This window comes from Prionailurus bengalensis, chromosome A3, assembly GCF_016509475.1.
Source record: "Prionailurus bengalensis isolate Pbe53 chromosome A3, Fcat_Pben_1.1_paternal_pri, whole genome shotgun sequence".
NCBI lineage: Eukaryota > Metazoa > Chordata > Mammalia > Carnivora > Felidae > Prionailurus > Prionailurus bengalensis.
Window position 1 is genome coordinate 30,234,879 of NC_057354.1, and position 17,366 is coordinate 30,252,244.

Here is a 17,366-nt window from a genome sequence, read left to right on the forward strand (position 1 = left end):
AACTCAACACTTTAAAAAAGAAGTACTCTAAAAATGAACAAAAGATATGAAGAGACAGTTCATCAAGTAGATTATACGTTACGGCAAATAAGGACATGAGATACGCAGATTCAGAAGCCATTAAAGAAATGCAAATTAAAACCACAATGAGACATCACCACATACCTATCAAAATAGTGAGAACACCGAATGCTTGAGAGAATACAAAGAAATTGGATCACACATACATTGCTGGTGGGAAAGTAAGATGGTATAGCCACTCCAGAAAGTGGTTTGGCATCTTCTTATAAAACTAAACTTGCACTTAGTATACAACCCAGCATTTGCGTTCCTGGGCATTTATCCCAGAGAAATGAAAACCGGTGATTACACAGACACCTGTACACCCATGTTTATAGCACCTGTGCAGCAATATTCAGCAGGGTTACTCATAATAGCCCCAACTAGAAACTACCCAAATATTCTTCAGCAGGTTAATGGCCACACTGTGCTACATGCATATCATATATATATGTATGTAGTACATATACATATGTAATACTCAGCAATAAAAAGAAATAAACTATCGATACAATAATTTGGATGAATCCCAAGGAAATTTTGCTGAGGTGGGGGGAGGCTTAGCAATTTATATACTGTATGATTCCATTTCTATAACATTTGAAAATAAAAATTTTAGACCAAAAATAGAGATTTGTTTACTGAAGCTTCAACTTTTTCTGACTTTTCCTGACTGACCTCAGGACATTCTTAAAAGTGTTCACCTGATTAGGTCAGGCCCACCTCACTCAAGAGGAGAGGATTATGCAGAGTGAATACACCAAGGTAATGGGAATTTTAGGTGGCATTCAGGGATTTAGGTTGTTTGACCCCATAGAGGTTGAGCTGTAGGCTTTAGTCAATACCATTTCACTTTGGTAACGTCTGACACTATCCAATTATAGATCAGATACATTTATAAAATATTTGATTTGGGGTCTAGTAAATATTATTTCTTGGCTTGTTTTAAGTTGAGGTTGTTTTCATACTGACATACCTTGTTACTTCTGACTCTGATTGAACTTTAGGCTCTGTTGTGTATAGCTGAAAAATGATGAACATTTTTAAGGTTCTTAGTGAAAATCTTACGCTGCTGACATTTTTCCCATTTAGAAAGAGGGCTCCATGCATATAAACAGGCTCTTGTGCTGGAGATAGTCGTGCTCTTGCCAATGCTGAGTTCTAGTTTTTTTTCCTCCCAGTGCCCTGTTGCTCCACCCTCTGAAAGCCACTGAAATGGTTTTAGAGCATTTCCTTCTAGAGGGATCTCTTCCCCACACTTACTTTTAAAAAGTACTAATTTTAAGTTTAAGAGTCAAAGAGATGTTGACTTTCTGCCTGATTTTCTGTTCTTCACCTGGGCTGGATCACTTACTTGAGTAAGATCCACTTATGAAAGCTGTATTCAGGAGCACTTTCGAAAATAAACTATGGCGTGCTCACCATTTAGTTTGCCAAGCTTTCCTTGAACGAGCAGGTAAGTTCTATTGGAAATGTGTCTTTTTACTCTTTGGTACAACTAACTGTAGTATTTGCAGCAGTGTAAATAGAGCTGCGGCATTGTGCGTCCTCGGTGTCTGCACACGACACCCGTTCTCTGTGCACTTGGGACTGTACCTGGATGTGTGCCGTGTGGAGGGCTCAGCCTGCCTCTTCCTGCACAGATCCAGCGGTGTGCTCAACAAAGGGGGCTGTACGTGTCTGTACTGCTCTGTTTTCCTCAGAGCCTTAGCTTTTCTAGATGTGGTTAGCTCTTAAACACACCCATGCACACTTAGAGATTATCCAGTTTCGGTAAAAATGTAGAGGCTAATTTATGGAAAAGAGTAAGGAAGTGTCTAAATGGTGCAGGATAGGTCATTCGTTTAAATTTTAGTATGGCTTTCAGTGCAGGCAAAGCCTTTTTGTCCTTGATTCTCATTTTTTAAAGCAGAATAACTGAGGAAATCTAGTTCTCAGAATTCATATAAACATTGGCACTTTAAAAATTGTAATGCTGAACTCAAGTTCCTTCACTCTGTACCAATCCCAGGATTCTTTTCCGTAATTAGGAACAGATCAAAACCTGTAACTGCTAACTGAGGGAATTTGAAACCAACTGTAAAAATCTTTGTAGACACAGTTAAAAAAAAACAAAACACAACACCCAGATTGAAAAGGCCTTGTGTGTAGAAGGGTGGTGGGTGTGTTGGGGCCAGTTGTGCATGTTTTCTGGTCAGTTGCTCCTGTGGGTGAGCGCCCCTCCCTCAGCCTCTGCTTTCTGAAAGCAATCCTGGGTGTCCTTGACAGAGGGACTTAGCTGGCATAGCCATGCCCATAGTTTGGGAGGGTAGGTATTCAAGATAGAGAATGGACAGGCAGATGTTTTGTGTGAGCTGGGAAGGTGGGCAGTGAAGCTGGGGTTCAGGCTTGTTACTGGCTCTGCAACAGAGGTTGTTATTGTAATGTGGAACTAATATTAAAGACTTCTCCGTGCTGGGTGTTTCATCTGCTGGTTTATGTAAGAGGCTAGTGTTCACAAGTGAAGGCAATGCGGAATTTGTATTGAGAACTGGGCATTCATTTGGACTTCAGAGTTATGTTTATAGGTGCTAACAGGATTACTCCACTAAGCAAAGGATGTATGAGACTTCACTCAGATATGCTTCTTTTGGTAACAGTTTTGTTGAGATATAATCCACATACTATACAATTCGTCCATTTAAAGTGCACCCTTTAGTAGTTTTTAGTATATTCACAGAGTTATGTAACTTTGCCTTCAATCAATTTTAGAGTATTTCATCACCCCAGAAAGAAACCCTCAGTAGCGGTCACTCCCCGTTCCTCCCTCCCCTTAGCCCCAGGCAACCACCAGTCTACTTTCTATCCCTATGGCTTTGCCTATTCTGGGCATTTCATAATAATGTAATTACATAATATACGGTCCTTTGAGACTGCCTTCTTTCACTTAGCATACTGATTTCAAGATTCATTTATATTTAGTATGTCTGAGTACTTAACTCCATTTTAAGATTGAATGATATTTTATTGTATGGATATACATATACCACATTTTATTTATCCATTCATCTGTTGATGGATACTTGGGTTGTTTTCACTCTTTGGCTATTGTGAGTAATGTCAAATATACTTTTAATGTTTATATTATTGTATAATGATAATGATGGCATATGTACATACCTCCTGGTGTCAGATATCTGTACCTTATAAGTTTTAAGAATTATAAAGCCATGAAATACATCTAGAACTGAGCGACTTAAAGCAGAAGTCTTTCTTTGTTTCAAAGTGGCATTTAAGGTTCTTATACTATCTTGTGATTTTCATTAGGATCATTATTTATTATTCCTTCTTGAAAGCCTCCTCTCTTTCACTTTCCACCTATGGCTTTGGCTGTTTCTTCTTAGTTTTTTTAATACCATTGTTCCCTTGGATTTCCTCTGGACCCATTCTCCCTGGATAGTTTCATCGACACCATCTGTGAAAACCACCTATGGCTAGGAAGGGTAAATCTCCATTACTAACAGACCTCTCTCGTGTGACCTCCATATCCAGGACCCAATAGGCTTCCCTTAACATCCACTCACTCCACAGACTTGTAGCCCAAAGCAGCAGTCTTGAATGGATAGGAGGAGCTGTCGGACGCGGGGTGGCAGGATGTGCCCACATTCTTCTGGGAGCCCTGGGAGGAGAGGGGAGTGTCCCATGCCACCTGGGTCTGAGTGAGGATGAGCAGTACCAGGGCTGAGTGTCAGGAACGTGAGGTTGGGGAGTAGGGGTGTTTGGGGTGGGGAAAGGGCATACCCAGTCACTTTCAAGAACAAGCAGGAGTTCAGCAGAGGTGAAGTGGCAGCGCTGTGAGCAAGGTGCTGGAGAACTAGGCAGAGGCTGTCGTGACGAGACTGGAGGCTTCAGCAGAGGGGTTGAACCCTGACCTGAAAACCACTGGGAATTGTTGATGTGTCATTAGCCAAGAAGTGTCCAAAGATCAGTGTTTTTGAAAGACCCTTTTGGCAGCAGTTGGGAGAATGGTTTGGAGGGAGCTGGGCCTGAGTTGGGGAGTCCAGGTAGAATTCTTACTTGGAAACCCAGGGGAGTGGGTCCATCAGGTGTCCCTCAGACATACCCGGTAGCAACTTTCTTTCCTCATCTGTGCCTCCACGGCTGTAGACTTGTCGAGCTTTTCACTCTACAAAGATTTCCCTCAGGGCAAGGAGGATGCCTTATATTTCTGTGTCCTCAGTGTCCTAGCATAGTGTTGATCAGCTGTAGACACTTCACAAATGTGCACTAGATGGATGAATAGTTGTAGGTACGAGAGCTTTCGGGTTGGTATCAGAACTTTGTGGGGTTTTTTGCAACTTTTCTAAGGGTGCTGAGAGCTTTTTCTGATATTGTCAGAATGATTGCCAACCAGTGCTAAGGTGCCAGCTCGGCTTGGAGACCAAGAATTTGTCATCCCAGTATGCACAGTCTGGTGTTACAGAATTGAATTGTTCTAGAAGTTGTCAAAAGTGGTAGAAGGAAAGAAAGGGATGAAGATACAAACATCCTAATTTCACAAAGAGGGGCATTAAGAGATAACTATATGTATTGAAATATTTAAGGATGAAATGATAGGAAACCTGGGATTTGCTTCAAAATAATATGATTGTGGGGAAAGAGGCTAGCATATGGATGAAACAAGACTGACCTTGGGCTGGTCATTATTACAACTGGGTAGTGAGCACACTGGGTTCATTATTCTGTTCTCTCTACTTTTTAAATTTAAAATTTTCCATAAAAAAAAAATGCAAAAAAGATCATACAAGTGATAGAAAAAAAGAATAAAGGTCTGAGTGTATTATTTAACCTCCTGAAGGTAGCCTCAGCTGGGCCAGCAGCCTAGGCTAGCTGGAACCTAGCACATCTAGGCCAGCTGGGGTATATCTTGGAACTGACTTTCTTTTACTTTGCAGGAAGTACACAGTATTTTACTAGGGTTTTACCAGTTATTGGCTGCTGTTGGGCAGTCTCTAGAACAGTCAGGAGTCTGGGACAAAACCCTGTTTTCCCTCAGTCTAACACACCTCACCCTGGTGAGATGGCAAAGGGAGCCTTCCTGAGAGCTGCTGGGCTCACCTCCAAGCACAGGTGCATCAGAGGCCTGAGATCTCCTCCCTCTGGGCTATGAGGACTGGGAAGCTTCCTTCCAGGGGGCCATGGCCAAATTGCCTCCTGCTCCTGCAACCGTTTGTGTGTAACAGGCACATCTTTTCCCTGTATCCAAGGGTGGTTTATCTGTTCCCTGTCTCTGTTGGCATCCTTCCAACACCATCACCCTCAGAACAGTGACACAGAAACTGACAGAGGCCCTAAAAATAATGATGTGACTATCCTGGAAGGGGCGAGTGGGGACAATGGCCTAAATCACCTTTGATTATAGTAGGAAAGTCAGTAAGTGATGCCTAAAATGGCTAAGTCAAGAAATAGCAAATAAAATAAAACAAAACACTAATTAGTGATAAAAAGGTAACCCACAGAAGAACTGAAAAGAAACCTAAGTAAAGGTGGGGACCTCTGGGGAGAAACCTTTACAAGAGGAAATAGGGAGCAGGAACCATTGCTTTGCATGATTAGCTCTTTTGTCCTTGTAGATATTTCAGGCAGGTACAGTATATGTAGTTCTTAATGACTTTGAAATTACTCGGGGCGCCTGGGTGGCGCAGTCGGTTAAGTGTCCGACTTCAACCAGGTCACGATCTCGCGGTCCGTGAGTTCGAGCCCCGCGTCAGGCTCTGGGCTGATGGCTCGGAGCCTGGAGCCTGTTTCCGATTCTGTGTCTCCCTCTCTCTCTGCCCCTCCCCCGTTCATGCTCTGTCTCTCTCTGTCCCAAAAATAAAATAAAAAACTTTAAAAAAAAAAAAAAAAGAAATTACTAATGATCATGATAAAATGGAATCAGAATTCTGGAGAGTGGTGGAAGGAGTGGCTGGAAGGACAAGTGGGGAAGAAAGCACAGAGCAGTGTTGAGGTGGGAGGCTGGGAGGGCACGGATGGTGAGTGTTAGCTAATCACATGTCAGGAAGGAGTGGTTCGGTGGTATTAACTTGCTTTGAGGCTCTGAGCAGAGTCTGGGTATACAGTTTCTGTGCCAGCACAAACCAGCATTAGGTGGCTAGTATGTGAGGCCAGTTGATGGGCACTGGGATCCAGTCCAGAGCCCGTGGTCTCAGTATGGAGTTCCAGATAGAACTCCCATTTGTTTTTGTTTTGTTTTTAAGAAAATTACTTTATTTTTGTTTTTAGTGTATATATATAAATATTTATTTTGAGAGAGGGAGGAGGAGAGAGAGAGAGAGAGAAGGGGAGAGACAGAGAGACAGAGAGAGAGAGAGAGAGAGAGAGAGAGAGAGAGAGAGAGAGAATCCCAAGCAGGCCCCACACTGTCAGCCCAGGAACCGTGAGATCTTGACCTGAGCCTAAATTAAGAGTCAGACGCTTAACCAACTGAGCCACCCCAGAATACTTGTTTTTAAAGTTAACTAAAATTAAAAATGGTTTGTTTTCCAGTGAAGTTGTTAACACCCAAAACTATTCACTTCACTATGAAGTTTATAACAAAAGTGGACCTATATTTAATCTTAGCTGATATTTGAATAGTTATATATACACTACACAATGACATCTGTTCTTTTTATCAGAGCATACCCTCCCAATCAGACACACAAATGCAGAAGTAACAGTGTTATTTTCATTTTTTCCTATTCTAGTAAAAGAATCTAATTTCTAGAATTCATAACTCAAAACTGTTCACACAGGTTTAATTATTTTTTTTCTTGTTCATGTCTGAAGAAGAGCTTCTTTCTTTAAGAAATTTACATTTTACAATCTTTTTTTTTATTTTTAAAAAAAAAATTTTTTTTTTCAACATTTATTTATTTTTGGGACAGAGAGAGACAGAGCATGAACGGGGGAGAGGCAGAGAGAGAGGGAGACACAGAATCGGAAACAGGCTCCAGGCTCTGAGCCATCAGCCCAGAGCCCGACGCGGGGCTCGAACTCACGGACCGCGAGATCGTGACCTGGCTGAAGTCGGACGCCTAACCGACTGCGCCACCCAGGCGCCCCTACAATCTTTGAAATATAAGAAAGATACAGAATCTGCTGAGTTATATATGCAGCATATACATTCTTGGAAGTTATTTTTAAAATATAAATTAATCATATATATCCATGTTACACACCCTGCTATTCATATATTCCTTTAAGCAACATTCAAGTATATTTGTGCTTTGTATGTTTACATTACTTTAGAGCCCATTTCTAGTTTTCAGTAAAACTGAAATTGTATACCTATAAAGATTTCTCAAATATTTAATAAGTGCAAAACAACCATTATGAAAATATAAATCACTGTTACAGCTTTTTCATCTTTCATTTTTATGCATTTCCTGTCATCCATGTCATTTCCTGTTCTTTCGGGAAGCTGATAAATTTTTATCTCTGCAATCTCAGCACGGCTGTTCTCTCAGCACAGGATAACAGTCTATATATTGCAGGTTTTCTGAACACACAGCAGTCACTCGGCCGTCTCAAGTGTAGCAGTGAAATCTGATAGTTTCCAGTTATTTCAACTGTGGGACCACCTTGTTAGCTGCTTCCAAAGAATTTATTAGATTCTGCAGCTCTTCTTTACTTATTTCGACAATACGGTTTGACTTCGCCATTTTCTTTTACATCTAGATTAAAGTTTAAAAGTAGCATTTGTGGGTCTCCTGGGTGGCTCAGTATGTTAAGTGCCGGACTTCAGCTCAGGTCACAATCTCAGTTTGTGGGTTCCAGCCCCACGTCAGGCTCTGTGCTGACAGCTCACAGCCTGGAGCCTGCCTCAGATTCTGTGTCTCCCTCTCTCTCTGCCCCTTCTCATCTTATGCTCTCTCTCTCTCTCTCTCTCTCTCTCTCTCTCAAAATAAACACGAAAAAAAAAATTTTTTAAGTAGCATTTATAACGTAGCAATCTTGTTACTAGACGATGCAAGCTTTAACTGCCAATCAAAATCCTGTAGCTGTGAGAAGAAATATCAACTATTTCTTCTAACAGAGCCTGCCTGATTTCATCTTTTCCTACTTTTTAAGTATTTCATGATAGCTTCTTGATGAAACTAATTCAGCTGATTCAACTGCTGAAATATCTCTTCATCAGGTAGATTTTTAGCAACTACAGCTTTGAAAAATTTGGTAATATCTTCTAGAACATTCTTCCATTCTGTTGAATCCCAAACACAGCGCGAATCCTGGTAGAGAGGATAAGCTCGACTACAAATGCTATCAATTATTTTGTGAAGAAGCTGCAGGCCCACCTCTGCTGGAAGCTTCTGCAGCTGCCACAAGGGCATCCAGTGTTCCTTTATTCTTTTTTTAATTCCAATATAGTTAGCATACAGTGTGAATACTAGTTTCGGGTGTATAGTATAGTGATTCGGCAATTCCATACATCACCCAGTGTTCATCACAAATGTACTTCTTAATCCCCATCCCCTGTTTCACATATCCCCCACCCTCCTCCCCTCTGGTAACATCAGTTTTCTGTAGTTAAGAGTCTGTTTTTTGGTTTGTCTCTTTTTTTTTTTCTTTATTTTTTTCCTTAAATTCCACTAATGAGTGAAATTGCATGGTATGTGACTTTCTCTGACTGACTTCACTTAGCATTACACCTTCTAGATCCATCCATGTTGTGGCAAATGGCAAGATTTAATACAAGAAAACTTTTCTATGGCACAGCAAAACTCAAGGTGGTAGCAGCAGTAGAGCCCGGTGAGAGTGGTCACAGAGTCTTCCATCTTTGACACAGCTGAGGCCTGAGTTCTTACAGGAGGAGTCCGTTCTCTCCTGACTTCCAGCCTTGCAGTGCCAGAGCTGTGTGGCAAGAGTGGCATGGTGAAGCCAGGAGCCCAGATGGCAGCCAAGGCCACTTTGGCCCTCTCAGATCCTGAAGTGAGATCTTCAGCGTCTGCAGAGCCTGTTTGAAGAGCAGAGGGGCCCCGGTCTGGACAGACTCCCAGACCAGTAGGAGGTGAGCCCTGGTGAAGCTGCGGGCCTCAAGAGCCATCGGAGCAGCCCATCAGGATTCTGTCAGGTACATACAGACCTTGGGTTTTCTCAGAGCCCACCAGGTGCTGCCTGGGAGCTAGCAATCTTTACTTCTCAGGATGGCCAGCTGTCCTTTCCCATCCTCTACCTTGTGTGTTCATAACAGTGAAGGTCACTCATGGTGGAGAAGATAAAGGCAAACTAGAGGTCCTTCCCTCTCTTTTTTCAAACCTTCTGTATTAAACAGTGGTCTTTCCCTATTAGTTCAGTATTCATTCATCCATTTGTTCACTTGTTTCCGAATACCTACTTTTCTGGATTGCACATAGTAGATGTAAAATACAAATGTTAGAGAAAAAGAATCTGTTCTATGGTAGTTTAATATAAGAAGTGCCTTAGTGTTTTTTAATTTTTAAAAAAATTTTAGAGCACCCTCCCTACCACAGTTGGTAAGAAATCCATTCTCAGAGAGCCCCATCCCCTTCTCAGGACTGCAGAAACCTCAGGACTTACCTGAACCCAGAGATCTGGGGGAGGCCCTCTGATCTTCATTCACTGACTGCCCTGGCTTCTGGCCATTAGGTTTGTTTTAAGACAGCTGTCCTCATTCCCATGTGTGACAGACCTAGGCACTTGAGCACAGAATAATCAGCGAGGCCCCAGAGCCTCCCCAGGCCTACCATGCAGTCACCCTGTATTCCTTGGCCCTTTCAAAACTCTAGAACATCTTCTCCATTCCTTCCATTTCCTGGTCTCAGGGTTTGGGCCATACCTGTCTGTTTCAAAGCACTATCCTCATCCTTCCCCCTTTCCCCACCACACTCCCACCCCTGGAGAAGATCCAAGTTCATTTCTTTGGGGGCCAAACCTTCCAAGTAAAAATGACAAATTTTTTCAGTGTAGTTCCGAAACACTAAAGGAATTGTTCAGGGGACGGAGCAGGGTAGACTCTTTCCTTTAATTCTTTAGTTCAGTGTTCCCTAAAATACAGTCTTTGGACACCAGCATCAGAATCACCTGGGGAGCTTAAAGCTTCAGGAGTAGGAATGGGATTCACGCTTTGTTGCAAGGTCTCCAGAGTTTGAGAACCATTGTCTAGTTCTTGGAATATGATGGTGTATTTGCCCTCTGGAGGTCAGGGTATCTGCTTCTGTGGGAGGTAGGGAATTGCCTTTTTGTTCTTTATCCTGTAACAATTAGAAAGTCAGAAATTGATACCTTTGTAGACAGAAGAGTATAGGAATCTTTTTTTCCAGGACACCTCTTGCATACACAGCCATCATATAAGGTGGAATAGGACTGTCCCATGCCCTGAAAGGGAAGTGGATCAGGCACTGGGAGTGGAGAGAAGAGAGAGCCAATCCCCAGTGGAGGAGCAGGTGGCAGAATGAGGAAGGGAGTGTTTGGACCGGGTAGCAAGGGACAGAGGGTGCCCACTGCAGATGGGTTGGCAGGGCATTCTGGTGACGAAAAGACCAAGTTCAGTAGTAGAGCAACCTGAAAACACGTGTTTGGCAGAAACAAAATTACTGCATGGGAAATGTAGGCCCACTGTGCACTCCCCTAAACCCTGGGGCTAAGCTGGGCTTCTGGATTTCGTTTCTCAGATTTATTTAATATGCCCAGAGGGTCCCCTGGGCAAGCACAGCTTAATCAAACTTACTGCTGAAAGTGAGGCAGAAGCAGGTTGTGGAAATGTCAGGGGACCTGAATTCTAGGTTTACTGGAATGTGGGGAGCGATACCTACTAAAGGGAGAAAAATGATACTATGAGTTTTATTTACAAATCGTAATGACGTTTTCTTCCTTGTATTAAGTATATTTTATTATAGACAGTCCCCATTTTCTTCAGTGTCAGAAAAGCCACAAGCACTTCAATGTTTGTTTCAATGTCTATTTTGTAATAATTCGTAAAAGAAAGTTCTGATTGGAATATTGTCTGAAGTGAAACAAAAGCACGAAAGTGTTTAATTTTACAGTTAACAAATTTTAAATTATGGTTGCAACCATGAGCCAATTCTTAGAAGAAAGAAAACTCAATCAGGTCTTAACTCAGTTTTGGGGGAAGGTGGACATTATTTTTCCAGTTACCCTATTCATTTATTCAGCACATATTTATTAAACACTCTTATGTGCCAGTCAGTGCTTTAGGCACTAGAGACATGTAGTCAGCAGCAAGGTCCCTGTCCTCATGGATCTTATTTTCTAATGAAAGAAAAAGACCATAAATAAATGCACATCTAAGAAAACTTGAGCAAGATAAGTAGAGGTGTGGCTTCAGTTGTGCAGATAGATAGTGCTCGGAGATCGGACAGCACGGATGGAGTCCTTCACTTCAGATTTGACTTCACAGCATGATTTAGTAGTCAAGAGCCTCACCAATTTTCCCAAGGTCCTCTCTTAATCCTCCCTGAAGTATTTTGAAGGACTTGTGTTTTTACCTTCATACCTCTTCAGTTGATAATCCTGCCAAGTCCTCATTTGCCTGTGGTTTTGTGCGATCAGTTCTCCAACAGCACTTTCAGTAAAATCTAATCTTTCACAAGATCACTTTTGCAATTGGTTTGCATGTCTGGTGGTCTGAGTAGCGACAGTGCAATTCATGCTTGTGGTCCCACTGTAATTTTTTTCTATTTAAATTCTAGTTAACATATAGTGTAATATTGGTTTCAGTAATACAATTAGTGATTCATCCTTACATATAACACCTACTGCTCATCCCCATTAAGTGCCCTCCTTAATGCCCATCACTCATTTAGCCCATCCCCTCCATCCACCTCCCCTCCAGCAACCCTCAGTTTGTTGTCTGTATTTAAGAGTCTCTTATGGTTTGCCTCCCTCTCTGGTTTTATCTTATTTTTCCTTCCCTTCCCCTATGTTCATCTGTTTTGTTTCTTAAATTCCACATATGAGTGAAATCATATATTTGTCTTTCTCTGACTGACTTATTTCACTTAGCGCAATACATTCTACTTCCATCCACTTTGTTGCAAATGGCAAGATTTTATTCTTTTTCATCACCGAGTAATATTCCATTGTGTATATATTCCACATCTTCTTTATCCATTCATCAGTCAATGGACGTTTGGGCTCTTTTCATAAGTTGACTGTTGTTGATAGTGCTGCTATAAACATTGGGGTGCATGTGCTCCTTTGAATCAGCATTTTTGTATCCTTTGGATAAATACCTAGTAATACATTTGCTGGGGCGTAGGGTAGTTCTATTTTTAATTTTTTGAGGAACCTCCGTACTGTTTTCCAGAATGGCTGCAACAGTTTGCATTCCCAACAGCAGTGCAAAAGGGTTCCCCTTGCTCTGCATCCTTGCCAACATCTGTTGTTTCTTGAGTTGTTAATTTTAGCCACTCTGGGGGCGCCTGGGTGGCTCAGTTGGTTAAGCGGCCGACTTCGGCTCAGGTCATGATCTCGCGGTCAGTGAGTTCAAGCCCCACGTCAGGCTCTGTGCTGACAGCTCAGAGCCTGGAGCCTGTTTCAGATTCTGTGTCTCCCTCTCTCTGACCCTCCCCCATTCATGCTCTGTCTCTCTCTGTCTCAAAAATAAATAAACGTTAAAAAAAAAAATTTTAGCCACTCTGACAGGTGTGAAGTAGTATTTCATTGTGGCTTTGATTTGTATTTCCCTGATGATGAGTGATGTTGAGCATCTTTTCATGTGTCTGTCTTCTGAATGTCTTCTTTGGAAAAGTGTCTATCCATGTCTTCTGCCCATTTCTTCACTGGATTATTTGTTTTTTGGGTGTTGAGTTTGATAAGCTCTTTGTCGATTTTGGATACTAACCCTTTATCCCATATGTCCTTTGCAGATAACTTCTCCTATTCTATCAGTTGCCTTTTAGTTTTGTTGATTGTTTCCTGTGCAGAAGCTTTTTATCTTGATGAAGTCCCACTAGTTCATTCTGGCTTTTGTTTCCCTTGTCTGCAGAGACATGTCTAGTAAGAAGTTGCTGCGGCCGAGGTCAAAAAGGTTGCTGTTTTCTCTTACAGGATTTTGATGGTTTCCTGTCTTATATTTAGGTCTTTCATCCATTTGAATTTATTTTTGTGTGTGGTGTAAAAAAGTAGTTCAGTTTCATTCTTCTGCATGTTGCTGTCCAGTTTTCCTAGCACCATTTGCTGAAGAGACTGTCTTTTTTCCATTGGATATTCTTCCCTGCTTTGTTGAAGAATAGTTGGCCATACACATGTGGACCCTTTTCTGGGTTCTCTATTCTGCTGCATTGATCTGTATGTCTGTTTTTGTGCCAGCATCATATTTGATGGTTACAACTTTGTAATACAGCTTGAAGTCTGGAATTGTGATGCCTCCATCTTTGGTTTTCTTTTTCAACATTGGCTATTTGGGGTCTTTTCTGGTTCCAGTTTTAGAATTGTTTGTTGTGGCTCTGTGAAGAATGCTGGTGTTATTTTGATAGGGATTGCCCAGTGTAATTTTGAATTGTGTTTCCCCTTCTCTCTCAGAAGTTTTCAGTTTGGACAATAAGTTCATCACCCTGTCAATCAAAGCTTAATCCACAAAGACTGACATGGTAGGTGGGGTGTTGAGCAAGAATAGATGTTTCTAGGTGGTCAGTCTGTTCATAAACACTTTTATGTTAGGACTTTCCCCCCCCCACAAAACCTTTGTAATACGTAACAAAAGAGATTCCCTTAATGTGAGTCTTGGGTAGCAGCCACGCTGGCAACCAATTTATATTGGTTCATTGTGGTTTCGAATTAGACATGAACGTGGTGTTTCCCTACTTCACCAAGAAGTCAGCTGTGATCGCAGCACTGAGGAGTGTTTTGTGGCACAAGGGGCACAGACATCTGGTAGTCCTCAGAGGGTACTATTAGCATCCGTACTTCCTGGCACCTGACAGTGCGGAAAGCATCTCAGGATCTCTTTAAGTCTAAACAATGAGGACATACTAATGCTTTAAAAGATGAAAGTCTATAAACAGAATTGGTTGGACTGGAATCTGTTACCTTCTCCTTCTTTATATGCTGTAACCTGGAGTCCTCATTCCTCAAGATTGAATAACCTTGTTTAAACAGTTGTTCTTCTCCAGCTTATTAAAGAGCTTTTGTGCAAGGGTGGTGGCCATATTATCAAAGAATCTTCCTTGTGACTGGTTACTGTTAAAAAATGAAGTAAAAGCAAAGAATGTGGGTTTCTCCTTACCTGTGGCATAAAACCTATGTATGTTTGTATTTCTGATTATATGGTGGCTAGAGAGAAGACACAAAAACTGAAAATTCTATTCCCCATAATGTCCTATAGCCTGAATAGGTAGTGTTGGAACTTTATTTATGGAATGTCTAAAAGAAAACAAGACCATCAGAAAAGGCAAACATTGGAAACCTCCGCTGCCTCTTTGAGTCTGGTTGTAAAAAGAGCACAAAGCCAACGGTACAAGAGGGTTCCCATTTCTCCACATCCTCTTCAGCATCTGTAGTCTCCTGATTTGTTCATTTTGGCCACTCTGACTGGCGTGAGGTGGTATCTGGGTGCGGTTTTGATTTGTATTTCCCTGATGAGGAGCGACATTGAGCATCTTTTCATGTGCCTGTTGGCCATCTGGATGTCTTCTTTAGAGAAGTGTCTATTCATGTCTTCTGCCCATTTCTTCACTGGATTATTTGTTTTTCAGGTGTGGAGTTTGGTGAGTTCTTTATAGTGTGGAGGTTCCTCAAAAAATTAAAAACAGATCTACCCTATGACCCAGCAATAGTACTGCTAGGAATTTACCCAAGGGATATGGGAGTGCTGATGCATAGGGGCACTTGTTTCTAGCAACACTTTCAACGATAGCCATATTATGGAAAGAGCCTAAATGTCCATCAACTGGTGAATGGATAAAGAAGTTGTGGTTTATATGTACAACGCAATACTACTTGGCAGTGAGAAAGAATGAAATGTGGCCTTTTGTAGCAACATGGATGGAACTGGAGAGTGTTATGCTAAGTGAAATAAGTCATACAGAGAAAGATAGATGCCATATGTTTTCACTCTTATGTGGATCCTGAGAAACTTAACAGAAGACCCGAGAAACTTAACAGAAGAAGAAGGGGAAAAAAAAGTTACAGAGAGGGAAGGAGGCAAACCATAAGAGACTCTTAAAAACTGAGAATAAACTGAGGGTTGGTGGGGGGTGGGAGGGAGGGGAAAATGGGTTATGGGCATTGAGAAGGGCACCTGTTGGGATGAACACTGGGTGTTATATGGAAACCAATTTGACAATAAATTTCATATTAAAAAAATAAAAATTGAAAAAAAAAAAAAGCACAAAGCCTTGAATTGTCCCAGTGCTGGGACTTCTCTTTCATTACCATAGGATGGAAGCTGTTGTCTGACAAAGAGAGTTGGGTGGGATTAGAAAAAGAAGCCGCTAATCATTTACTTCTCTGATTCCTGTCATATTTATTGTCTGTACTGGAGCAGTAATCACCTTATTCAATAATTGTTTTACTTACAGTACCATTGTCTCTCCAAGGAGGGCTATGTTCTCTTTAAATAAGCAGGGAAGAGGCGCCTGGGTGGCTTAGTCACTTAAGCATCCAACTTTGGCTCAAGTCATGATCTAGCAGTTCATGGGTTGAGCCCCACGTCAGGCTCTGTACTGACAGCTTCAGATACAGTGTTTCCTCTCTCTCTGCCCCTCCCTCGCTTGCACTCTGTCTCTCTCTGAAAAATAAACATTAAAAAAATTCATAAAAAATAAAAAAAGCAGGGAATATGCCATAACATCTGGCTAGTACTATGAGTATTATACCTAATAATGACACAGTTCTCATACTTAGTAATAAATCCTAACATGCTCATTTTTTTCATGTTCTAATATCTCTGAAATCACGATGCATCTTAGTCAATGATTTTTAAAGCATTTTGTCATAGTATAATTGACAATGTTTTTTCTTAATTGTATACAAAATAATGCCTGTTTCAGTCAGTGGTGTCTTCGATGAACTACATTAGGGATTTTTTTATATTCTTTGTATAAAAACTATTAACCGTGTAATAAAATTATTTAGGTTCCAACTGGTGTTATATTGATTGTCAGATGATACTTAATGTAGTAAAACTTGAGATACGGGTTTTTTTTGAAAGGACACTATCCTGAGTGAATATTCGCTGAGCATGTAAGTATCAAAGGGATGAAGGGCACAGAAGAAGCTCCTGACCTCGAGGTAGATCCAAGAACTTGAACTCAAAGCAAACAAGGAGAGCATTTTGTCCAGAGGAAGGCAGAGGAGGTAGCAAGCAAACTGGCTTGCCTGGCATTGGGGTTTTCATGTTGGGGGTCTGAGAGGTCTTCAGGGTCACACTGAAAGGACTTAGATCTGATGTCAAGAGCAGAAAGGCTGGCACTCTGGGAGTTCGCGTTGAGGCTTCAGAATATTACCTCTGGGTTGGCAGTTAAGCCAGAAAAGAAACTAAAGGGTTGAAGCACTCTTCCTGAGCATTTCAAGTGTGTCTTTTAGCTTAACCCTTGAACCAGGAAGGCCGAGTTGATGGTGCTGCTCAGTAGTCTCCCTCCTCACGCTGCCTGTTTCTCCCTCACAGATCGCCTTCTCCCAGCACAGCAATTTTATGGACCTGGTACAGTTCTTCGTGACTTTCTTCAGGTAATTTCACTTCTACAAACCATATCCTCTCTTTTGATTCAGGTACTAAATCCCATTAATTATCAGCTCATAAAAGATAAATGAATAATCTGGTGTGGGCAAAACAGATCAAACTAACTTAATAGGCCTTTTTGAGAAGTTACATGTTGGTTGCAATAATGTAAATTCAGTGTAATCTGATGAATGAAAACATTTGCTTTGTATGTTCTGGCTTTTGGGAGCAGCTTTTCATGTATTCTATACTAAAATGTAGATAATTTGGACCTTCATATGGGGAGAATTTGGGGTTGAAACAATCAATAATGATTACTAGTGTGTGCTACCAATATGCTTCTTCTTGTTCAGGGATGATTCAGGTGATTATCCAGAGTTTTTAAGCTAAAAGTAACTTGTTACTTCTTGGGATTCTTTTATTTTTAACTTTGTTTTTATGAAATACTGTATACACATAATTGAAAAATACACATGCTCCAGATCTCATAAGAGAAAGTAGCAGCATCCTGCCCCACACCTTCCCATCTCTTACTTCCCTCCAGTTTAAATTGTCTTAAGGATATTTAACTTCTCCGTGCTTACACTATTTCTTGATTTTCCAGTTCAGTCTGTCTTTCGATGTCCCACTATAGATGAGG

The 17,366-nt window shown here is 41.3% G+C and overlaps 1 protein-coding gene across 5 annotated transcripts in view; it reads left to right on the top strand.

Annotated features, from left to right (window-relative positions):
- ATRN (attractin) overlaps positions 1-17,366 on the top strand; it is a 160,957-nt gene that overhangs the window by 113,567 nt on the left and 30,024 nt on the right. For all 5 annotated transcript variants that reach the window (XM_043602787.1, XM_043602788.1, XM_043602789.1 and 2 more), the window contains exon 25: positions 16,673-16,734. In XM_043602787.1, coding sequence (XP_043458722.1) covers positions 16,673-16,734 — 62 coding nt within the window. The remainder of the gene's footprint in view (positions 1-16,672; positions 16,735-17,366) is intronic.